Raw genomic sequence first — 26,464 nt, forward strand, 5'->3', positions numbered from 1 at the left:
TAATTTTAAAACTTAAAAAGTGAAACATTTTAGTAAGTTATGTATATGTATAAAACACCCAGCAAATACACCATAAAAGTCAGCAAAGTGCATCCCTTTTCAAATAGTTTTTTCAAATAGTTTTTCCAGTTCCAATGGTAGCACAGCAATATTTACAGACTTGAAAACAGTAGATTGAAAACCGATAAATTAACTGTGAATAAAGCTTAGGTTCCCAGTGCTTCTTTGTGTTCTAGAGTTCTCCTTTCTCCTTCTCCTTGGTGGTTCCTTACATCCTCCAAAATCAGAACCCTCCAAGATTTTTCTTGACAGGACTTTCCCACAGATAATGTGTTTGAAACATGAATTGATTATTGTTTTATTATGTTTTCCTACACATTTTTTATAGATTAATCAAACATATACTATATATTATAGAACAAGAAAGTATCTGAAACATTCTGGGACTTAAAAAGCCATTTAAAAGGACAGATGAAGGGATGGTTTTTCCTATCATCAGGTTCCCTCTGCCCTGTACGTTAGTAGAGTCTGTGATAAGTTTTCACAAGACACAAACGAGGTGACTAAATACTCTCTGCTTCACAGCCACTCAACGATACTAATTTCTAGGAGCACATAGAGCATCAGAATATGTAAAATGATGAAAACATGCACACATACACATTCACACACACCACATGCTACACACACATACACGTTTCCCCATGTACTGATACATGTAGACCTTAAATAGTACAAGAACATAAAAAACAAAATGCCAAGTTATTCCCAAGTTCTCAACCTCAAAGGACATTCTTTACACATAAGTGTTACAGCCCCCCCCTTGAACCTTGCATCCACCTTGCGTCTCTTTCCGCCAGCCTCTCTGGAACTAAGAACCCCCTTCTTTGTTTGCAGACCACCACATCTGACACCCCCGGTTCACTGGTGCTCCTCTTTAACTAGGAACTGATGAAACTAACAAAATAAGAGTTGATAGTGCAGACTCAGGGGCTCCTGTAAGCAAAGCGTGGAAGACGCCCTCTCCTTAATAATGCTATCCTCAGGCAGAAAGAGAGATGCGACAGACAGACACATGGCATTGTTATTCGTTACTGCTCTTAAAGGAGAGGACAAACACGTGACAAAGTCAGAAGCAGCAGGGTTATGCACACACAGCCAAGTCATTTGATTAGAAGCAAATGGCGGAGACACAATTCTCTTCCTCATTCATTCTTGAATGCCTTAAATCCCACTAGCGTCAGGAGCCCACAGCGTTTACTTTACAAAAAGCTGTGGAGAGTGGGCACTGTTAAATATTCATATATAATTTGACTCAACATTACAAGTTTTGTAACGGTGACCAGTTACAGAGTGATCCCAGACGCGTTGTTTCAGCTCTGGGGAGAGACCACCACTGCGCAGGCAGCGTTTCCCGGGCACTGTGCTCAGTTGGTGATTGGGGAGCTTATCACCTGCGATCCCTCATGGGCCTTAGGAAGCACATGCTATTCCCATCTTACAACTGCAGACGTCTGGAGGACGGCTCAGGCCTGGCTGCTGCGGGTGTCCAGGACGCTAGTCCTTCTACAGGCAATCAGTACCCTTGGCCTCCCGGCGGCTCATTTCTAGGGTTTGCCTCCTGTGGTCCACCCCCTGAAACTTCTAGTGTTATTTTTAAGTGTTTTTTTTTTTTTAAATGCCAAATTGGCATGCCGTTTGGATAATTATTTTGGCTCCTGCCCCCAAACACCTCATCGAGTTTTCCATCCGCGGGCACCACTAAAACATCGGTTAGATAGTGTTTATCTTTTGCTCCTTAACATCTATTTCCTTTTGAGATTGCCATTGTTTTGTAGCGCAGACAGACTCCTGTCAAGGAAACCGTGTGCGAGGAAGACAGACACGTAGCTGGTGACACGGGCTGCTTCGCAGTCAGAGAAACGTGTCAACCGAGGCAGCAGGGTCATTTCGAAACAGCCGAGTCAGATTCAGTATATCCTGGCTGTTTACTCGCTGTTCAGAAACAACAAGAGACATTTAAAAAGGGAAAAGTGAAGGAGAGAGCCTTATCAGGTATGTCCAGAAGCACTCCGCACCTCAAAACCAATTCCGTAGATTTAGCGAAGGCCTGTTTTCCAGACCACTCTTTACCTGAGTGCCCGCTCAGACTTAAGGTTATAAAGAGGGGCATCCTTTACTTTTTCTTTTAGGATATTTAAATGTTTACAAGCAAGTTTTATTTTCTGTTCTGATTTTTTTTTTCCTCTTGTAGAACTCTGCCTGGGTGTGCAGACTTTCCCCCAGGTAGCTTGTCTGAAAGTGTGACTGTCGGGAAGGTGCGCGCCTTTCTTCGCGACAGTTTTTATTTTGTTTAGAACGCACCATGGGAAGATTCCCAGGGCGGGGGCGGGAAGGGGGGGGGCTGCGAGGTTAGGAAACATTTCTCTGTTGTTAAGGCTTATTAAAACCTGTCAAGTGTGACAGGGCTTTTTTTTTTTTTTTCCTTTAACACATCCTGGTCCACTTAGAGTTGAGAGTCAGAAAAAGTGCTTGGCACAACGATTTAGCAGGAAAGAAAGCTATTTTAAAAGTCTTTTGGGAACATGTTTGTGCAACAGGAAAAAACATACAATTGGGTTGATAATAGCAGCGCGTAAAGGTTAGAGCCGCTGGAATGGGTTTGCCATCTTTTTCACAGGGAACGCGTTGTCCTTCGGCGGCGGCTCACACTTAAGCCCGGCTTAATTCGGCAAGGAGCCCCTTCCTGCAGACTTCTTTTATACTGGAAAGTCTATTTTTAAATCACAACCCAGACATAGTCCCAAGAGTTGATAATTAAATTAAGCAGTGTTTGGGATGTGTGAGATTACATCTGCTCCCAGGGAAACCCTGCCCGCCCATGCCTGACCGTCACATGCAGGTGTCCACTGGTGAATTTCCCTGAGCGGTTCAAGTTCCTCACCGTCCCCTGTCTCCATCACATGGCCTGGCTCACTCCTGCATCCTTGCCTTTGTGTTTCTAGGTCTTCATCCCTAGAAAGCTGGGCTCTTCATCCTGTGCTCATACACATCCTTGATGACTTGAAATTCATTCGACACTAATGTTTGCTTGTTTTGGGGGACAGGGAGGTTGGTTTTTCGAGATAGGGTTTCTCTCTGTAGCTTTGGAGCCACTACCTTAGACACTAATGTTTGCAAAAGTGATCAAAACTAATTTGCACACACATTATCATAGTATATAGTTTTGTTCCTTTATACTAAAGACAGCTCATTCCAGACCAAATGTCTAGGACGTGATGGGGGTGTGTGTGTGTGCCCATTTCAAGGTTTTCTTTCGCAGATCTCTACAGTCATGAAGACAAGGCTTCTGGAGTCATAAAATGTCTGAGCTAGGCTCAGGATCTCCCATTCCCCAAACCAACACTTTTCTTAATTGTCCCTGAATCAGCCATTGATTCCTATCCCCAAACCCAATATACAGTTCTGGGAATGACCTATACTTTTAAGTTACTAAGTCCTCAGATCACCCAAAATGAAAGTTTTCTAATATCACAGACATTTAAATATGTTTTCCTGTGTCTTGGTCACAGTGAGCTGTTGAAACCAATCAACATGGGTTGAGTCCTAGAAGTCATGAAACTGAAACCTAGCTCCCTGTCTGAGTTATTAATGAAGATGCCCTCTCTGGTTATTCTCATATGATGTCATTGATGGCACGCAAAGTTCCAGCTGTGCATGTGTACACACATACATGTACACACAATGCACCCACCTCCTTTTCCCCTTTGTAGTCAATCCCTTGGTGAGACTCTACTCTCACGGCTCCATCTAAACTTACCACCTCCAAATGTTCCATTCCCAAAAATGACCACATTGAAAATTAGCATTGATGTGAACCCTGGGGTCAAGAGAGGCATAAACCTTCTACCTGAAGTTTCGTCTCTTTCCAATCCCATCTCGTTTGCTCACATGATAGTTTACCCAGCTCACTTGCTTAGAGGGCTTTGCTGTAGACTTCCAATATGAATCATTCTCTTCAACAGTGTGCTTTTTTTCTCTTTGAATTAATCATTCTGATTTCCCGAAGGAAATTCTGTCATGCATTTTTAATTTTTTGAGAATTTCATATGTAAGTTCCATATTGACACCATTTCCAGCCTTTCATTTTTCACCAACACTTCCCTATGACCACCCCTCAAATTTATGACCTCTTCTTCATTTTTGGTAAACGCATCCCTCTCCCCTCACACTACTGATCCCATTTAGTGTCGCTTGTGTGTACATGTTTTTAAGACTGAACTGTTGGGACTAAATAAGACTAGATAATCCAGCAGAGGGCTCATTCTTGGAGGAAAGTGATTGACTCTCTGTCTCTGTCCCTGTCTCTGTCTCTCTCTGTCTCTGTCCCTGTCTCTCTCTCTCTGTCCCTGTCTCTGTCTCTCTGTCTCTATCTCTCTCTCTGTCTCTCTCCCTGTCTCTCTCCCTGTCTCTCTCTCTGTCTCTCTCCCTGTCTCTGTCTCTCTCTCTGTCTCTCTCCCTGTCTCTGTCTCTCTCCCTGTCTCTGTCTCTCTCCCTGTCCCTGTCTCTGTTTCTCTCCCTGTCTCTGTCTCTCTCTGTCTCTCTCCCTGTCTCTGTCTCTGTCTCTCTCCCTGTCTCTGTCCCTGTCTCTGTCTCCTTTCTTTGTCTCTCTTGTCATGATTGTTCTTCATCTAGGACTGGGCCATCACTCTTCAGATCCACTGAATTTAAGTGCTAGCTATGTGACCCAAGCTAGTGGGAGCTCACTGATTCCAGACTGACAGCTAGGGGACCTGTATGGAACCGAACTAGGCCCTCTGAATGTGGGTGACAGTTGTGTGGCTTGGGCAGTTTGTGGGATATCCAGTATTTATTCCTAGTGAATGAACTGGCTCTTTGGAGCCCATTCCCTTGCTCTGCCTAGCTACTGTGGGGAGGGCCTTGGTCTTGCCTCAAGTGGTGGTGACAGACTTTGTTCACTCTCCATGGGAGGGCTCACCCTCTCTGAGGAGTGGGTGGGGGATGGGGTGGAGGGAAGAAGGGGGGAGCAGGAGGAGGGAAGGGAGAGGGAACTGGGATTGGTATGCAAAATAAAAAAGATTGTTAAAAAAATAAAAGTGTTAGCTATGAATTACTAGCAGGGCATAGAATATACTAGGCAGGGGGTGATAAATTCTTAAATCTTTTTTTTTTTTGTAGAAATATTTACCTTTACTTTGGTAAAAGAAATCCTTAAGTATCTAGATCATGTGACTGGAAGACATGTTGTGTGCCATTTTGTAGGTATTTTGTGCTATTTCAACCACATGGTGAAGAGTGAAGCTTGCTTAGTCTAAAATTAGTGAACTTTCCCCTCTACAACTTTCTTCAAGGTATTTACAAACCAAACCAAAACCAAGTCAAAAGTGTGTGGTGACACCAATGAGGGATTTCAGAACTGTAACTGACGTTAAATATGGCTGGAGTCAAAGGCTCTGATGACATCATTGACTTCTCGACAGTGGTAGGTTACACATGGTAAAAGGATGCATAAGAGAATACCCTGACATGGTTCCCTACCTGCCCTTTAGCTACAGTAAGAAGATGTGCTCTTCCAACGACCCTTCCAGAAGGGAGGATCCTGACTCTATCTCCATGGCTCATCCAGCCTAAATCAGAGGGTTCGTTAGCCTGATCAGTGTTGAGTCACGTCTTACTTCAACTAATTCTTTCCACATTAGATGTAGAGAGTGTGCTGCATTTTTTTTTAAATGGCTCCCTCCCACCTTTTACTAATTGGGCTGATATTGGCCACTTGCCTTTTCAAATAAAAAGAGTGTGACCAAAATGACCGGAAAACGGCTGATTATGCCCACAATGGGGAAATTATCCCCATGAGTAAATACTCCAAAGTATAAAATGAAATCCCAAACACGATCACAAAGGAATCTCTCTTAATAGTTATTCAGCCATCCAGCCGGAATACTCATTAGATAAGCAAGTCAGCACAGAGCCGCTGAGCTCCTTTGGCGTGTATCCTACACAATGTTAGTGAAGGCTCTTCCACCGCCTTGTAGTCAGATTAGAAGGCTTCATGTAGCCATCTTTAAAAAAAAAAACTTAGAATGTTATTTTTTTTTATGATGCCACAATATACAAAAATTTTGCTAGAGCTTTTGTTCCTACAAGCTCACTATTATTCATCCAAATGATTCATTTTCATTGTCAGAGTCAAACTTAAACTCTTAGACTATTAGTAATTGGAGACCCAAGGAAAATATTCCTAAGATAATAAAAACAGACCAGAAACAGTGTTAGGAGATTGGTGTTAAGATGTTAGGGTTGTAGGTCTTTAAAATGGTTTATTTATTTATCTTCTATTTATTTGTATGTATGTATGTCTGTGTGAGTGTATGTTTGGCACATGCATTCAGATGCCTGAGGAGACAAGATGGCCTTAGATACCCAGGAACTGGAGTAGCAGGTGATTGTGCACTGCCCGATGCGTTGCTGGTTTGATTTCTAGCACCCACATTGGGCAGCTCACAGTCTCTTGCAAGAGCAGCAAGTTTTTTTTTTTTTTGCCGGGGGGGGGGATAATGTTATTTATTTTTTATTAACACAATGTATTTTGATCACATTCAGCTCTCTTCTTCCATCTCTTTTCAGATCCATCCCTATCTCCCTACTCATCCAACTTCATTCTCTCTGTCTCTCTCCCCCTCTCCCTGATCCCTTCTCTCTCTCTTTTTCTCTCCCTCCCTCCCTCCCTCCCTCCCTCCCTCTCTCTCTCTATTGAGTTCAATTGGTGTTTCTCAAATACTCTGGTGTAAGGCCAACCTAACAAGGTCACACCTTTAAAGAAGGCATGTCTATTGCCAACAGCTGCAGAGATAGAGGTGGGGCTTCCAACTCAACATCTCGACTTGTGTAGGTCTTGTCCCTGCTGTCCCATCGCTGTGGGTTTGTGTGGCTAACTGCCCTCTTTCCTGGTGGTCATCCACCTCTTCTGACTTGTACAGTTTTTCTGTCTGCTATTTCTTGACCCCCCCACTATACAATTATTTTATTGCTACTTCATAATTGTAATTTTGGTCGTGTTATCAATTGTAATGCAAGTATCTGATATATGACCTTAAAGGGGTTGTGGCCCATGGGTTGAGAACCACTAATATAGATTCACAATAAAAACCTTCTAAAATAAGAAATAAGAATCGCTATTTATGATCCAATTTCGTGATGCCAACGTTGAGATTCTAAAGCATTTTGCCAGTTCATCTGCTTATGTATTCAGTAAATGGTTATGAGCTTCCACTCAGGAAAGTGCGCCCATCACTCAGACGTGGCTTCTGTTTTTAAAAACCATACTAGCAAATAAAAGGAAATAGAAAATTTAAAGGAATAATTACACTGCAATAAGATATAATTTAAAAAGGCCAAACTTTATATCAGAGGACTTATTGCAAACCTACTTGCATTTTAAATTTTTATAAATAGAAAATTCAGTTGGATTATCCAATGTTCCAACTATCTTAGACAATTGAAAACTCATGTTTGAAAATAAAATTTAAACAAATATGAAACATTATTATTCTATGCTTAACTAGAATTTATTTTCAATGTTTCTGATATTGCAGATAATCAATTCAAATTCAAGTGTAAATAATGTGTAACTGTAGACACGTGAGGCCAGAACATACATAGATACTTGTGTTGATGTGACCTTGTGTGCATCATGGCTTGTGTGCACAAATGCGCACAAGTAGGGATAAAATTGGTAAGCCTTCCAAACAAATTTGCTACAATCTGACTCTCTACTAAAAGACAAACCAGATAGATCAGAGGATTAATTGAAAAAATCATGAGGAAATATATTCATGAAGGGTAGCCAATCATAAAAAGTTAGCTCATTAGAGGCAAAACCTTAAGCCAACTAATCATGCATTTATCTCTGTAGCCTTTGATTTCGTGTTTTGTATTCATTTATTAATGTTTTGTGCTTATGTGGTGGAGGAAAGCCCTCGCATGGCATGTCTGTGGTGGTCAGAGGGTTAATAGCAGCGGTTTATTCTTGCTTTCCTTCCTGGGGGTCATCAGGTCATGTGGGTACTCAGGTTGGCAGGCTTGGTGGCAAGCACCTTTTCCTTCTGAGCCATGTTTCTTATTTTTTTAGGAAAAGATTCTTTAATACTTAATTATATCAGATACTATGTAACCACCATCTATAGATATGTGTTTTAGATATAAAACAGAGGTTGAATATAGAGATTTTACTGTTTTAGATATTAAACACAAAAGGAATGACTTTTCTGTGGTTGGAATAATAAAATATTTGGGGAACAACATGGTACCTAAAAGGGGTGAGAATGAGATATATTCACACAAGTGTAGAGATATCAGTGATTGTGTTCACGGTAACCTAACAAATCTATACGGATGTCTTTGTGTCTTTGTGATGCCAGCAGTGCAGCGGGGCTGAAAGCAGGGTATAAGTCAGAGCTGCCAGGCTCTGTGGCTCATCAACTCACCAATCCCAGGAAACCTGAGAGCTCCCCAGCCCCAGACGAAACCTGTTACTTAGTGATGAATTTCACTTTGCTCTCGTTTTACATTCCTTAACCAGGCATCCTAAAATGTTATTATCGCTGTGCTAAGAGCTCAGAAAACTACACGGACACGTACCTCTCTTTAATATAAGTGCAGGTGTCCCTCTCACTCCCCCCCCCAGAAAATTGCTTTTTTTCTGTTTCTTTAAATTGATTCTGGATGATAATTGAAGTTTCAGAAAACCATACCCATTGTTTTAAAATAGAATGATTGAAAGTACTTCTAAATCACATAAAAATATAAATATAGAAAAGTCTACTAAAGTTATAAATATCTTAGGAAAATATGTTAACAAACCAATGAAGAAAGAAAAATGTGAGTGCTAATATTCAAAATCATTTTCTTTGTTTATTTGTTTTTATGAGACAGGGTCTCTCTGTATAGCTCTGCCTGGATGCAAAGTTTCCTTGCTACTGTGGCTGGCCTTGAACTCACAGAAACCTGCCTGCCTCTGCCTCCAGAGTCCTGGGATTAAAGGTGTGCGCCACCAGGCCTGGCAACATTTTTCTTGAAAATATAACCACTTTGAAAATTATTTGCTTGCAGTAAATATGTACATTTCTAGGCCAACTGTGTTCTTATTGTATAATCTATTGTTTATATTGAAAATTACATTCAGGGACTAAGCTGTCCTATGGTAACTCAAACATAAGCAAAGAATCTAAATATCAGGATAAAGACTCTCCTTCCCAGTCTCATTTCTGTAGTTCATTAAAAATTAGAATAGCTTAAGAATATATAATTTTAGTAGAGGTATTACTTAGAAAATTTCAGTTTGTTATGGAAATAATTTTGTCTTGTTAGCATCATTACATTATTTTAAATCAATCCATATTTTAGGTCATGACCCTTGTAATTAAGAAGTTATTGAAGACAATGTCGAGTGTGGGCCAGGAGAAGATGTGATTAGAGTCTGGAGAGGACCGTGTGTGTGAGTATTTGTAAATAAGGTTTTCCCCGGGCGAAATGCCACTAACAACTGAAATAGCAGCGCACTCGTTACTAGACTGCAGAAACCTGGGTTCGTGTTTACAATCTAGCGCCCTGTGTTTTAAGGCGTGAGAATCATACAGTCCTTCCTGATTTTCAGGTATACTCTTCAGATCTGAAAGAGCACGTCCAGGGTAGCTGATTGATACAATAGAAACAATATTCAGAAGATTGCTTATGATTGAAAAAGAACAGCCACAGCTAGCTAGGTGAGTCAGCAGGGGCAAATAGTGGAGCAAACTCAACCTGACAGCTGATGGAGTCTCAATCATGCCATAAAAAATCCCACACAACATGGCGTCATGTGGAAAAGGGATTCTAATTTTATTCTGAAAATGGTTATAGAATGAACGCCATGCCGTGTTTTCTAACAGAATTTAATCTAAAATTCAATGGCAAATATCTACTTATCTACTGAAGGTTTTTTTTTTTTGAGGCAAGGTTTTTCTTTGTAGCCTGGGAGCCTATCCTGGAACTTACTCTGTAGACCAGGCTGGCCTCGAACTCACAGAGATCCACCTGTCTCTGCCTCCCAAGTGCTGGGATTAAAGATGTGCACCATCACCACCTGGCAGTTTTTTATTTTCTGTGAGAAATCAACACTACATTTAAGTGTGTATTGTGTCTGGTGGCTGTCTCATGATAACCCAGATGTTTAAGATTAGTCTGTTAGAGTATATTACTAGGACGTCAGCTTTAGGAATTTCAGCCCAGCAGAGGCTGTCTCAGTATGCAGCTGGCAGATGATGTATGAGAGGCCCTTTCACCAGCACAGAACACAATCAAGCATTAGAAATACAGTAATATTATTAATAATGCTCACCCCAAAGCGTTATTTCAATGATGTAGATGGCTTTAAGAATATTCTTATATTCCTGACTTAAAAGAATTAATCGCTATATTTACCACTTTTCTTATTGTTTTAACAAAATATCCGTCAGGAAACAATATTCAAGGAAGAGGGTTAATTTTTGCCCATAATTGGAAGGTTTAGTCTATTTTGTCAAGGAAGCAATGACAGTAGGGGTTTGAACTCTGGTCACTTTGTATCTACAGCCAAGAAGCAGACAGCAGTGGATGCTCCCGTTTGGCCTGCTTGCCTTTTTGTATTTAGCTCATGATCCCAGGCCACAGAATTCTGCTTCCCACAGTTATTAACCCATCCAGTAGTTCCTCACAGTCATACCCACAGGCTAACTTAAAACAATTATTTATTTATTTTATATCCAGGCTGCAGTTTCCCCTCCCTCCTCTCTTCCCCGTCCTTCCCCCATCCCCCCCCACTCTGTTTTTACCCCCAATCCACTCCTCCTCCATTTCCAGTTAGGAAAGGGCAGGTCTCCCATGAGTATCAACAGAACCCGGCACATCAAGTTGCAGTAAGACTAAGCACCTCCTTATGTATTAAGGCTGGGCAAGGAGACCCAGTATGAGGAGTAGCGTCCCCAAAGCCTGTATATGAGTCAGGAAGGCCCTGTTCCCACTCTTAGGTTTCCCATCAGAGGACCAACCCACAAACTTGTGACATCCATGCAGAGTGCCTAGGTCAGTCCCGACTTGTGCTTTAGTCCTCAGAGGCTAATTTAATGTGGATAATTCTTCACAGGTGTGCCTGGAGGATTGTCTTCCTACTGATTCAAAACCTGTCCTTTGATAATTAGTATTAACATAAATTTAATCACAATTTTCTACAGTGAAAATTAAGATTTGAAATCTTTCTTATTTTCTTCTCCTCCTCCTTTCTCTTCCTCCTCTTCCTTCTCCTCCTTCTGATAGAGTTTCTCTATGTAACAGTCCTGGCTGTCCTGGAACTCACTCTGAGATCCACCTGCCTCTGCATCCCAAGTGAACCTCTTGGCTTGAAACTTCATTTTTATGTTGTTTGAATATTAATTCTCAAGAAATTGGCCTGGGAATAATTTCCTTACTTAATTTAAAGTTAAGAAATTGCAGATAATGATGTATATATAATAAAATATAAAAGATAATTGTGTAAAGCTGATTCTGTTTGTAGTTAAACAATTTGTTTAAATTTTAGTAAAGGCAAGAAGCAAGATACTTTCCAATCACACAAAAACACTTATACAAAATATTTTATTATTTGTAAATCAAATTAAACTAGAGTATATTTCACTAAACTCTGTTACACTTTAAGCCATAATGTCCTCACTACTTGTATGACTACTAATCAAGTCCATAGGATTACTGTAGAATTATAACAGGTAATTTTCTTTTGAAGGAATTATTGATTGCATGACTATTGAATTTTATATCTTTCATTTTTGTTACAGTTTGAACATACAGCACATTTCCTTTGGACTCTAAGGATGGAGAAAAAGCATATACTATATTTTGTGTTTCTCTTGCCTGTTAGTATGGTAAGCATTCATCCCCACATATTTATCTCATTAATTATGACTAGGTTTTACTTACAATATAGCTCCAAACAATAAAAGTTATTAAATACAAGTTAAAGTAGTTATTAGATGAGTACATTGATTTCATTTTTATATTCAAGTAAAATATTCCACTTCTTCTTAGTATTTTTTATACTTTGAATTTTTATGACTAATATGAACTTTGGGGTCTCTGGAAGATTAGTGAATTCAAATATGCAAAACTCCTGGTAAAATGGCAAAGTTAGAAATCAGTGGGATGACATTTCATGATGGTACAGTTACACACAGCACAGAAAATACACTTAGAGAGACACATGGGTTCTGTTATTTGTTGGAAGAGAACCTACATTCTAGTCTTTAACATTTTTTTTTGTTCCACCAATTGATTGTCATCTAGGAGACATGTGCTGTATTTTGTATTCATTTACTCATTCATTCATGAAGTTGCTCATTCAAATAGCTCTTGCTGCTGAATTTGGGGCAAGCGTGTCTCCGTGTGCATGTGCACATGCATGTGCATCTCGACATATGTGTGTTAGAGCTGTGAAGCCAGAAGAGGATTAGCAAAGCCAAAAGAACTGCATGCCTCCTGGTTTCGCTTCTTATTGATGTGTCTCTTCGTTTTGCCCTCTGCATCAAATTAAAGCAAGCCATGTTGCTCTTCTTTATATGAGCAAGAAACCCAGAGACCCATATAATCTCATTGGATTCTGTGACAGCAAAGACTTTTCCTCTGGTGTTTCCAATCAAAGCCCTCAAAAGTATTCAGACAAAGGAATTTAAAAAAAAAGTACTGAAAACTTCAATGAGCACACAAAGCAATATTATGTTTCTGTGAGTCCACACATTGGAAAATATCCTCAAGTCTAGAAGTAGTCTAGTGTCTGCACTTACGAGATGTTATCTTGAGTGGCTGACTAGACTTCAAAGGACAGAACTGTTTCTTCCACTAACACCCTCAGTTAAGTGTGCCAACAAGCTACATGGGCCAACTTGAGTTCCCTGCAGGTAATATTGTCGATATTACCAATCAGCATAGTGTAATATAAAGAACTCTGACCCTTTCCCACAGACAGTGTGTAAATATATTTGAAATTATTATTACTTTTCTTGATTTCTACAAATGTTTTCAGAAAAATGGTTTTATGTGTTTTGTTTTTCTAATTCTGTCTTGGAATAGAATATAGTTCAATCTACAGTGCTTGCTTAGCTTACCTGAGATGCTAGGTTCAACCCCCAACACCGAAAAAATAAAACCAAATGACTTAAAGTTGTCTTGATGTTCTAGAATTTCATCGGTTACTCCCCAGGGTAACTCTAATCAGGAAACTCAAACCTGCAGAAAACAATTGTTAACCTTAGTGCTCATCAGGCAATACGATGCCATCCAGTGAGAAAATTATTACTTTAATGTTACAAGTGCACAAAACTTGATGGTTTCCCATGTCATCGGTCCTCCCTGATATCTGGATGCTATTTTCTACTGTTTTACAATATGATGGATACCTTACCAACATTCACAGAGCAAGTAAAAACCCTGGGGGGCTATAGATATAGTTGTTGGCATTTCAGAACAAGTGTTCATGTAGTGCTGAAGCCCAGCATCTACCATAGACGTGGGCGAGTCAACGGTGCTTCTCAGTGCTGGCGTTGGCATCGCCCTGAAGGCTGTTTGAAACCGGACACAGTAAAAGTTTAGACTACAGAAACTGGCAAACGCTACACACTGGGGGCTTTCCTCTTGAGAGCCGTTTAGCGATCAGGCGCCTCTCTGTTCTTACTGTTTTCCACCAGGTCTCTGATAAAGATTTCCACCATTCTAAAGCCATTGTTGTTTTCCTTCCTTAGACTCTCGTCACGGCACAGGCAGAAGAAGAAGGCTTTAACCAAACGGGGCTGGGAGTCACTAGAAACAAGATCATGACTGCTCAATATGAATGCTACCAAAAGATTATGCAAGATCCTGTTCAACAGTCGGAAGGTAGACGCTGCTAATTCTAGATGCACTTAACACATATTTAAAAGAACTAGCTATGTGGGTTCTTTTCATTCAGTAATTAAAAGTTAACTAGTTACTTATTTTCTAGCTTATGTACAAGTTTCTTGATGCATTTGTGAAGTGTGTTTATGACATGTTTCAACTCACTCCTTTTATTGAAATTCAACAAAGTGCTTCTTACACAGAATTTTCCAGAATTATCCTTTAGAAGGTGTAAAAATATAAAAAAATATTAGTGGCATTAATATTAAAACAAGACAGTGCATTTTGGAATTTGAAAAGATACACTAAAAATAGCCGGGCGGTGGTGACACATGCCTTTAATCCCAGCACTCAGCAGGCAGTGGCAGAGGCAGGGGACTCTCTAGGAGTTTGAGGCCAACCTGGTCGACCGAGTTCCAGGACAGCTTGAGCTGTTACACAGAGAAATCCTGTCTCGGGGGTGGAGTGGGGGGAAGAATGCATTTTCTAAAACATAATATACTTCACTTTTCCCTTAAAAAAATTAAGTACGGGGACACTAATAACTGTCTCATGGTTAGAATAAAAGATAGCCTGATTTATAGAACAACAATTGCTTGGAAGAAATTGAATTGGCCCTAATATCCATGCAGGGTCATTTCTAAATCTGGTTTGGATATTATTATTAATAATTCTTAATAGTTATTGTAATGCTTGCCTAGCGACAAAAATTCAGCAATTGTGGGTTTTGTGCATCTTCGTTTCCAGGAGACTTCTTTACACTGAGAAACCTTCCTTAAGCTTGCTTTCGTGGTCAGCTGCAGAGACTTAGTGCCCTTTGTTTCCGTTTCCCCTCCAAGGCCTTTACTGCAACAGAACCTGGGACGGCTGGCTGTGCTGGAATGACGTCGCGGCAGGAACCGAGTCCATGCAGTATTGCCCTGACTACTTTCAGGACTTCGATCCTTCAGGTGGATGTTGGAATTTAATCTCACATCTTATTGAAATCTGTTCAGTGAACATTGTGTTTATTAATGTATTTGGAGCCTATCGCAAAAGTAGTCTAGAAAGATTTGTAGTCTATAACTATCTTGATTTTAGCTTTCTATTTCTGAATTCATTTAACCAAAGAAAAAATTTGAATAGAAACTGTAGGTTTATTAAACTCTTTTTAAATTTTTTTCCCTTTTGTTATTAAAGAAAAGGTTACAAAGATCTGTGACCAAGATGGAAACTGGTTTAGACATCCGGATAGTAACAGAACATGGACAAATTACACTCTGTGTAACAACAGCACGCATGAAAAGGTGAAGGTATGTAGCAGCTGTGAGCTGAAGTCTGGTTCAGACTTTAAAACAGCTCCCTAAGCACTGGGGAAAGTAGTTGATGTTCCATTCCACACTAAAACCATTTCCTGGTATCATTTGAGAAGAACAATGGAAAAAAAAAATCTGTGGAAAAGCTGCTTTTAATTCAGACATTGTACCGGGGAAATAGTTCTGTTACGTAACTGTATATTTACAAGTCAATGTCTCAGTATAGGGGTTTCAGATTTTCCAGAGAAAATATAACTTAAAAGTGTAATACAAGGGGAAACTTTAATTTCTAGTGGAATTCTAGAATTATTTCAAAAACTGTCCGTAGGCAAACAGGATAAGCTTAGTGGGTTCTAAGCCTCCACCTGCCCCTCAGTAGAAGGCACCCATACTAACTGGCTGTGCAAGACACTTTCATTCTTGTTCCTGCTATGACACTTAGAATTAAAGTCACAGTTAAGGACATTACTCACAGAGTAAAGCTTGACTGAAATACTTTCATGTAGTTTTAGTTTGTGTGTGTATGATTAAAAATGAGAACTTTGATATGAGCCTCCTGTTTTGGCACTTTGTCTGCCCCATGGCCATGGCAAGACACCCCTGGTGTGCTCACCAGGACAAGTGCACTTTCTTCAGTGGGTCTCGGAAGGCCATTGTGGTGTAATCCCTCAAAAACTACATGGTGTCACTGTATTCATGTATCACGTATGCGCTGCCTTATTCAGAGATGTTCCCAAACCCAAGCCAGCTGACCACTCACCCACCTACCCACAAAATCAACCACCCACCTACTCACCCACCCACCCACCCAGCCAACCAACCAATCAAACAACCATCCAAACAGCTAACCAACCAACCAACCAAACAACCAACCAACCAACCAACCAACCAACCAACCAACCAACCAACCAACTAACCAAGTCAAACAACCACCCACCCACCTACCCACTCATCAAACCAACCAACCAACCAACCAACCAACCAACCAACCAACCAACCAACCAACCAGCCAGTCAACCAACCAATAAACCAACAAACCAACCATTCACCCACCTAACCACTCATCAAACCAACCAACCAACCAACCAACCAACCAACCAACCAACCAACCAACTAACCAACCAATCAGTCAACCAACCATCCAACTGACCAAACCTCTAAAAATATTAAAAGTAAATTGAAAAACAAAGAAGATTAGAACTGAGAATGATAAAAACCATTTCTATAGATCAAAAGCTCTTTTAACTTTCCATATTAAGATGTCTCTGAGCCTCAGATTCATGAGAAGTAATAGACACACTCAATAGGTAAAGAAAGCCTTATCAGGCATTTAATTCTGCACAAATTAAACCTTGAGTATCACTTGATTTTTAAATATAAAATGCAGATTTTGTGTACAGTATAAACTAGATCAGTAAATGCATTACCTCAAAGATTTAATATGTGACTTCTGATTTCTTAAAAAGGAGCATGACTTATAAGTATTTGATAACTCACTTGGCATATATTTGAATAGATTTACTTCATTTACATGTTTTCAAGTATTTGTTGATTTTTCAAGCAAGTGATTATAAATCTATCAACATGTTTTTATAAAATAAAATTTATTAAATTGTATCTTATCTAATACACAAGTAGATTTTAGATAAAGAATTAATTCTATTTTTTAAATCACACAATTATAGACTGCACTGAATTTATTCTACCTAACTATAATTGGACATGGATTATCTATTGCATCCCTGCTCATCTCTCTCATCATATTTTTTTATTTCAAGTAAGTATATTTAATTTTTTAAAAATTTTAAAACTGATAAATTAAGATTATGTATGTATTGAACTCATGTTCATGAGGAAGATTGGTCTGCAATTCTCTTTTTTAGTAATGTCTTTGTATGGTTTGAGTATCAGGGTAATTATTGCCTTATAAAAAGAGTTTGACAATGTTCCTTCTATTTCTATTGTGTGGAACAATTTGAAGAATATTGGTATTAGTTCTTCCTTAAAAATATAGAATTCTGTGCTGAAAACATCTGGTCCAGGGCTTTTTTTTTTTTGGTTGGGAGACTTTTGATGACTGTTTCTATTTATTTAGCAGTTAGAGGTCTATTTAATTTGCTTATCTGGTCTTGATTTAATTTTGGTAAATGGTATTTATCCAGAAAATTGTCCATTTCCTTTAAGTTTTCCAATTTTGTGGAGTGTGAGTTTTTGAAGTATGACCTGATGATTCTCTGGATTTCCTCCATGTCTGTTGTTATGTCCCCCTTTTCTTTTCTGATTTTGTTAATTAGTCTCTCTGCCTTTTGGTTAGTTTTAATAACAGTTTGTAGTCAGAGACTATAGCATGAGGGTCTGCTTTTTGGGGTTTCTGTCCTGCTCAGTTCCCACAGCCGTTAAGCCCCAAAGAAATCACATAGAGAAGTCTATATTAATAATAAACTGATTGACCCATTAGCTCAAGCTTCTTAACTCTGTAACTTATATTAACCCATTGTTCTTATCTATGTTAGTGACATGGCTCAGTACCTTTTTTTAGTGGAGCAGGTCACATCCTGCTTCTTTGGTGTCTGGACAGGACTGGGGAGAAATGGGCTTCCTTTTCCCCAGAATTCTCCTGTTCTCTTTGACTTGCCTCTACTTGCTGTCTGATTGTCCTGCCTATACTTCCTGCCTGGCTACTGACCAATCAGTGTTTATTTAAAACATAATTGACAGAATACATAATTGTCCCACACCAGGAGACTGCTCATTCATTTCCCAGTTACCCAGTCCCAAATAATAACACAAAAACTATATTAATCACAATACTGTTTGGCCAATTGCTTAGGTTTCTTATGAACTAACTCTTATATCTTAAATTAACCCATAATTCTTGTCTGTGTTAGCCATGTGGCTTGGTAACTTTTATCAGTGAGGCATTCTCATCTTGCTTTTTCTGTGTCTGGGTGATGACTGCAGATGGAGCCTTTCCTCTTCCCAGAATTGTCCTATTCTGGTCACCCCATTTATACTTCCTGCCTGGCTACTGGCCAGTCAATGTTTTATTAAACCACTGTGTAACCATTGCTGGCCTGAACCTGTGTGTGTAGACTAGACTACTTTCAAACTCACAGAGATCTGTCTACCTCTGCCTCCCACGTGCTGGCATTAAAGGTGTGTGCCACCACTGCCTAGCTCCTATTCTAGCAGCTTTAAGATCAGCTTTCTTTATTTGCCTGAAGATAATCTTTAAAAATTTATATCAAGTACAGGCCTCACTTGTCATTCTCTGCTTAAAAATTTAGATTGCTTTTTGCTGCCCCTCATGTAAACACAAAACTATGAATGAGTCCTGCCTATCATCATCTCTGCCTCTCTAGCTTGGTTAAATGTTTTATATCTTGGAACTGCACTTGATCATTTCTTCAGGAGACTCTCTCTGAATTCCTTACTGGAGCTGTAACCTATTTACAGTGGACACGATGTAAAAATTTGAAAGCATTTGAGAGACAACAATCTCTTTAAATTAAAAACCATCCCAGCTGAGACTCTTCAGATGAAACTGTCTCTTTTTTCATGTAATACGCCAAAACATCCCAGGACATTAAATTTCTGAAGGAGATAAAGTTAATGGCAATTACATTGCATTCCAAAACCAGCAGTAAGAAAGAAAACAATGGTCTCCTGGCATTTTACGTCATATGCCTTCATGCAATTCTGATTTAGCAAACATGTCAGTAAAATATCCACCAAGTGAGAATCAAAATTAATACCACTTCCTCATGTGAAAAAATCTAAGAGCTGATAAAATGCTCACTGGGCTTATGAGGCAAGTGGGGCTGCCAAGGCAAACAATACTGAAGCCAAACTGGACCAGGAAAAGTAGAGCATTGGTCTAAATCTCTGTCAGACTGCTCATTCATTCAGTTCTCAAAGGAGAAAACACTTTCATAATAAACGGGTTATCAAGGAGGTTGAGAAGTTAAAGCAAACAATATCTATTTTGATTATATCATTAAAGTACAAAGAACGTTAAGTCATAAAGGATGAAGATTCATAGCAGTAGAAGCATAATAACCTCATGAGTATAAATAGCTATAATTAGGAATAGAGTTTGTACAGTAACGAAGAGGAGAGACTATGTGGCTTAATTTGAAAACTTCTTAATAGCTGAACGAAGTATAGTGAACATCTCTGGTTATCAATAGACCTCATTGTCACTCAAAGTTCTCAAAGAGAAATTGCTCACTAATCTATCAAGAATGTTGACGTGGTTGGTCAGAGAAATGGTTCAGTCAGTAAGGTGCTCTGCTCTGTCTGGAAGCATGAGGACTTGAGTTTGAATATTCAGTACCCATGGACTAAGCTGGGAGCAGGAAACTGCTGTCTGGAATTCCATTGCTGGGAAGGTGGAGAAAGAAGGGCCCTATGGTCCTGCTGGTTAGCCAGCCTAGCCAACTTGGCAAACTCCATGTTCAGTGGATCATACTATTTTAAAAAAATAATTGAAAGAGTGGTTGAGGAAAATGTCTGGTGTCAACTGGTGGTCTCTACATGCATACACACGTGTGCATGTTTCCACACATGTACAACGAGCTGAACACGCTTATACACACAAAGGAATACTAGATAGTCAGCTGTTCCTGTTTTGGGTTTATAGCTGGGCTTGAAGGCTTATCATGTTCTTTCAAAGCCTAAGAATCTATGAATGGAGAAGTAATTTGAATTAGAATGAGTTATCTTTAGGTTAAAATATGTAACATCAAAGAAACTGGTACTTTTGCGTGCAAAAGAAATTTACTTAGGTAAATAATCATTGACATAAATTTCTGGCTTAGTGTTTTGATGTCTCTACTTATGTATATTTTACTCTAAAAACAAAAGTCATTTGATGTGGGAGGTCCTTCTGTATATGTGTTGCTTTTACTGGTTAATGAATAAAGAATCTGCCTTGGTCTGTGATAGGGTAGAGTAGAGTTAGGTGGGGAAAACTAAACTGAATGCTGGGAGAAAGAAGGCCGAGTCGGAGATATCATATAGCTCTGCCAGGGACAGATACCAGATGAAATCTTGCTGGCAAGCCACAGCCACATGGTGATACACAGATTAAAAGAAATGGGTTAAATTAATATGTAAGAGATAGCCAATAAGAAGCTAGAACTAATAGGCCAAGTAGTGATTTAAGTAATATAGCTTCTGTGTGATTATTTCAGTAGTCTGGGTGGCCGGGAAATGAACAAGCAGGCTTATACAATAGTCATTCAACCAATATTTAAAGGTTAGGATTTAAAGCCTCCAAACTATCCATGGAAATCACTTTTTCAAAGATGAACTCATATATTTATTTGAAATACATTAGTTTCAAAGATATAATAGACAGATCCAAACCTCATTCCTCCGAAAGCCAGAAATTTCACGTTGTCACAAATACTCCCGTATCTTGCACCTGGGCAGCAACATCAGCTGGGTCCTGCCCAGCTTATTCGTCCATGCTTGGAGGGAAGTGTGAGGATTAGGAAATGGCAGCTAGAAAAACACAGATACAAAAGAAAAGACAGACACAGGATAGAATCGGGGAGGCAGCTAGTATAACTGCGATTTGCCCCTGCTGATTTCTCATAGGCTTTATCTACCCAACCCAAAGAGGAGGGGGAAGGCAAGAGGCTTTTTCACTAAGATGCAAAGAGCAAAGTAATCACCTTTCTCCATAGCCAAAGCATCAAGTAACCACACCCTAGGTCAGAATATTCTCCTAGCCATACCTTGGGTCAAACCTCCCTTCATAGAACCTGGATGGAGCAAAACCAGGTCTGAACTCTCTGATCTTTCGTCAATGTGAAATAGACTCGCTTCTGTGGGCTCCCACAGATGCTTTATATATAAACAGCCCATTATGTTATGTCGTAAAAAGATCAAGATATACAGTGTTAGAAATATGACCCCTCGAGTCCAAATAATTAGGAATAGAGTTTGAATAATAAGAAAGGAGAAGAAGCTAGCAGTAGGTGGCACATGCCTTTTATCTCATGGGGGCAGATGTAGAACCTCTGAGTTTGAGGCCAGCCTAGTCTACAGAGAGAGTTCCAGGACAGCCAGGAGGGCTACACAGAGGAAACCTCTCATGGAAAAAATGATAAGAAATTATGTGGCTTAATTAAAAAAATTCTAGGAAAAGGAAATTAAAGAGCAATATATAATAAATACAAATATTTGTTATTTCCTAACATTTTTACTCTTAAAAATAATCATATAGTGCCACACAAATGAAATCTTCTAAAGCAGATGAATTGCTTGCCAATTTAAGAAATTTGGCTCTTGGCCTCTACAAAAAAAATATTAAAAGACTGAAAATAGTTTCTTTGCATATACCTAATGTTTATACTAAAATTACAATGAGCTGTTTATTATACTGAACTTTATAAAAGAAAGCATCACACATTTCTTAATTGTGAGTTAGTATGACAGGCACACATTTGGATCTGAAAATAATTTTAACAAATGGGGCATATTTTAATCTTGATATCAATAGTTATTCATAGTGTGTACTTCGCCTAATGCTGGCTATAAGCAAGCTCAATGTTTTCTTTTTCTAAAGTGAGCTGTCATGTTTTCAGTAGACTGTAGTATAATCGTACACACATCTCCTCATCCTGGATTGGGATCCTTGACAAAGTACAGATGCCACTAGAGTCCAACTTGCTGAGACAATGAGTCTTTTTTGGGGTTACTTAGATGAAAATGGGGGAGGAGAAACTGGAGCAGCAATGACTCCTAGAGAGAAGCATCCCCAAGGCCCACCCAAGCTGGGAACCCGTGACACCTGGCACAGCCTGCAAATTGCTCAACAGGCTGGAGATTTCCTTTCCAGCTGTCTCATTTGGTCTAAACATCTTCCGGGTTATTTGGGCTGGTTTCTGCTTTTGCCCGGCAGCTGGGGTGCTCCCAGAGCCCTCTTTTCTGCTCCTCTGTATTTGGACTTCAACTAGTCTGGGAGAAGCTCTCCACGTTTATTGCTTCCTCAGTCATGGAGGGACTTAGTGAATGTGGTCAGTTTCAGGGACTTCCTACTGCTGTTTTGAGTTGTTTATCTTTCTGCTTCAGGAGCTTCCCTCAGGATGGAATGTTTCAAGTTTTGCTGGAAATGGTTGCACATCATACACTCACACAGTATCTAGCATTTATGAACTTCTCAGAAAATGATGAGTTACCATTCACTTGGGAACACTGGCTAGCTACATGTGTGTAGTTACCCAGTATTATCCCCATGTCATAGTCAAACAGTTTTTAAAAGTATTAGTGTAGATCTCTAAAGAACGGTAGGGACATGAAGGAAGACTCATCTGACTCATGAGTCAAAGATTTGTGATATGATAGTGTCATTGACAGGCTTTTTTTTGATTAACAAGAATTTCATTAGAAATTGTAGATAAGAAGCCAAAAAGATACTATCTGGGCTAACGTTTAAACTTTCCTCATTTCCCAGTTAAAGAGCTAACTTTCCCAGGTCCTTCTCCATCTATAACCTTTCTGTTTGACTTAGCTCTTTTCTTTGACTTGAATATTCTTGAATTATAGATAGCTCGAACAGAAAGAAACAAAACTACAAACCATTTTTTTGTTATTATCCTGGCCTGAAGTGAAATACAGCAGATGCTCACGGCAGAACTCGTGGCATTTCAAAGTACCTTTCTCTGTGTAAAAGTCCTGACTGTTCTAGAATTTGCTCTGTAGACCAGGCTGGTCTACACGGCCGCTTTGTGATTAGGGCTGTTAGAGTAGCAGTATTGTCACTGAGATGCAGCGCTGAGCAGTCTCTTATTCAAATCAAATGTTTGCAGGTGTGGACTTTGCTATCACTATTTCCATTAAAAGTCCATTGAAAGTTCCCAGTTTTGCTACTTCTAGAAAATACACTATAAGGTCCTTAGAGTAAAAATTAAAAAGCAAAACTTTTAGTTTTATATGTACCATATCTGGAAGGAGATTGTCATAATGCCCATGTAAATGAAAACGAATATGGAATGAATAGTTTGGTGATATAATTATTTCAGAAAAAGTGTATGGATACAATTGTGCGAAACACGAGAAAGCATCCCCCCAATAAAAATGTCTAATAAAAATAATATAAAAACATCAAAAAATGAGTGTCAGGAGAGTAAAAACCATTTCTGTTTTGTTCCTTCACACATCTTAAGCCTTAGAATAGTGTCTTGCATGAGATTAGCTCTAAATGGGCTTTTGAAGAATGAGTAAGTCCATAAAGGCCTTGTAGTTTCCATCCAGAACTGACTTGTCATAGTGTGCCTTGAAACTCAGCAAATTCCTTGAGGCTTTCCAGGCTTTATTGTTTCCATCAAGAAAGCGAGGAGATAGGTCAGGACTCTGAATTCTGACCCACGGAAGCATCCAAGTAAAATAAGATGGCAGACTGCAGCTAAATCAAAGAAAGTCGGGCACCTCAGAAATCCCCAGATTTAAATACTACATGAAGCGTGCACATGGACCGTCAGGGGTGATAGCAATGACAAATTTTGTGCCAAGTAACTTGGAAACAATTTCTAGAGGAGCTGATACTTCAGATAAAATCTCTCTGTGTGAAAATTCATCCACGTATTCCTTCTGCTTCTTAACCCTGCTCCTCACGTGGCAGACTTCTCGTCTTTGGTAGAGGAAACTCTTTTCTCCCCACTTTGGTCATCAAGGGTCACTGGTCCACCCTCATAAAAACCAAGAACTACACAAAATGTTGATTCAGGGTACTGTTTGTTATTTTTTGCTTAGAAAGGGAAGACAAGGGTCTACGACTCATCCATGCTTTAAATTAGAAACAGAGAACATGGAATGCTGTTCACCAGATAGATTTGTTTTATATTAGAGCCAATTAAAGTAAGGAATCAGAGCAGGAGATTAAAAGAAAGAGCAGAAAGGGAGGGAGAGACAGAGCCATAACTTTGGGGTTTGCCAAGCCCTCAGAGGCAATGCCTTACTCATAATAATGCTTGGAAAAACAAAGCAGAACCCTTTAGATAAAAAATAAATAAACTTCACTCGGATTAGTTACAAATTATGTTTTAATTACTGTGCAAAACTGAAAGCGTAGCAGACGTGCATCTTACTTTCAGCTCAGATTAAAGGCTTTATCTGCTTGCACATAAAAGGGATCACACAGCATCTATCTGACTTGTCAGCGAAAACGTGGTGCATTTTCATATACACACAGACACACACAGACACACACACAGACACACACACAGACACACACACACGACACACAGACACAGACACAAAGACACACACAGACACACACACAGACACACACACACTACACACAGACACACACACAGAAACACACGCAACGACACACAGACACACACACAGACACACACACGACACACAGACACACAGACACACACACGACACACAGACACACAGACACACACACAGACACACACACACACACAGACACACACACACGACACACAGACACACACACGACACACAGACACACACACAGATACACACACAGACACACACACATGACACACGACACACAGACACACACAGACACACACAGACACATATATTAGATGCTACTCCCAACTTCTTTTAGAGCAAGTTGCATATTTTTGAGCATGTAGAAATTTTCTTTTTAGGTTATTGACCTGAGTTTCTAATAAAACACTGCAAGAAAAAGATCCCATTGGTGAGTCAAGTATTCTCGGCTTAGTGAGACAACCTTGCAGTTTGTCTGCATGCACTTTGTATTTACATGTTTCAAGACAAATGACCCAAGCGCTCACCTGTTCCCAGCTCGGATCTGAATATCTTTAATTATTGTTAGGAACATATGTTTTATTTGTTTTCACGTTTCTCTTGAATTAAAGAAGGTCTATTTTTTCCTTACAGCTCTTATTTTCTTCAGAAATTATATATAATTTAGCCATGAAGGTAGCTGAGAGTCAAAGGAATCCTACCTTGAGTCTTGTTCTACAAATCTGTCTGATAAACCAGGACAGTCACTGAAAAGTGGCTCGTTCAAACCCGGCTTTTGATCTTTCAAGAAGTTTGACAAGGCTGAGTTCGCAGTCAGCCAAAGTTGTCCAATGTCTGTCAAGACTCACCCACCACACCCTTGCTTTCCAAACTCTTGTGATCCATTTGTTTTCCTCAAGTTTTGTGTGCTTAGGTCCTGAAGTATATTGTGTCGTACGCATGTGCCCCAGGCTTTCTCAGTTTACCACTGTATATAGTTTACTTAAATATGCTTTCCTTAGTCTTGTTTATCAAATCCCACTCAGCTTATCTCCAAGTTGTTCTTTAATCAGTGTATTGAAAACTGTGCTCTTCATACTGAAAGTCGTGTTAGTTAAACTCATTCCATTACATAATACGAGTCGTAGTTGGAAAAAAAATCTTAAAAGTGTATACCGACTTATGTCATAAAATTGCATTTCCATATTAGAGTATCAGATTTGGGTAAGAGCAGCATAGGGCAAGAAGTAATAGATTTTGCTCAGTAAAAACCATTTCTACTCTAAGATAACTGTTCTTAGTGGCTTATTGAGGAGAGGCTCAGATATGGAAACAAAATAAATAACCCATTGCAAGATTGGGATTCTTTTAAGAAATAATTGCATCATTTGAAGCTACATATATATGTTAAAGATAAATGTTTACTGATGTTTTATAGATTTTGACTTCTTTATAAGCAGATTTTATGTAGTTTTTTGAAAAAGCTTAAACCAAAAGTGCTACTTAAATGTGTCTAAATTAAAATGATATAAACCAACACAAAATTACTTTAGCTGAGCTGGCAAACCATTGCTTGGCATAAAACTATACAGTCATTTAATTGCATTAAAACCTGCGATACAAAGAGAAGACGCAGTAAGAGTCATTTTCCTCCAGAGGGGAATGTATTTTGTAATCTCATCTTGTAGTCTTGCAGACATACACAATTTCTTGATCCACACACACAGATGTGACTATATATAAGAAACTCAAGGTAAATGCCTCTCAGAATTGTGCCGTCATTTTAGTAGTTAGGCAATGCGAAGCCATTGAATGACTAGAAACTGTACTGCTACACTTGATGGTGGGGCGTTCAGATGTTAACAACTGAGACCTTAACTAGGAGGAGGAGAATTAGACAAATACATTGCACAACATATGTATATATGTACAATATATTTATATATTTTTCATATATATAAATAAAATACAAATAAAAT

At 39.2% G+C, this 26,464-nt stretch overlaps 1 protein-coding gene across 3 annotated transcripts in view; it reads left to right on the forward strand.

Annotated features, from left to right (window-relative positions):
• Positions 1 to 26,464, forward strand: part of Calcrl (calcitonin receptor like receptor) — an 88,598-nt gene that overhangs the window by 31,935 nt on the left and 30,199 nt on the right. For 2 of the 3 annotated variants that reach the window (XM_075984728.1, XM_075984727.1), the window contains 6 exons: positions 9,427 to 9,517; positions 11,868 to 11,954; positions 13,824 to 13,956; positions 14,796 to 14,906; positions 15,136 to 15,248; positions 16,937 to 17,028. In XM_075984728.1, coding sequence (XP_075840843.1) covers positions 11,904 to 11,954; positions 13,824 to 13,956; positions 14,796 to 14,906; positions 15,136 to 15,248; positions 16,937 to 17,028 — 500 coding nt within the window. In that variant the 5' untranslated portion in view covers positions 9,427 to 9,517; positions 11,868 to 11,903. Of the gene's footprint in view, positions 1 to 9,426; positions 9,518 to 9,676; positions 9,786 to 11,867; positions 11,955 to 13,823; positions 13,957 to 14,795; positions 14,907 to 15,135; positions 15,249 to 16,936; positions 17,029 to 26,464 lie in introns of all 3 variants that reach the window. The other variant, XM_075984729.1, reaches the window with a different exon arrangement.

Source organism: Microtus pennsylvanicus, chromosome 9 (genome assembly GCF_037038515.1).
Source record: "Microtus pennsylvanicus isolate mMicPen1 chromosome 9, mMicPen1.hap1, whole genome shotgun sequence".
Taxonomy (NCBI): Eukaryota; Metazoa; Chordata; class Mammalia; order Rodentia; family Cricetidae; genus Microtus; species Microtus pennsylvanicus.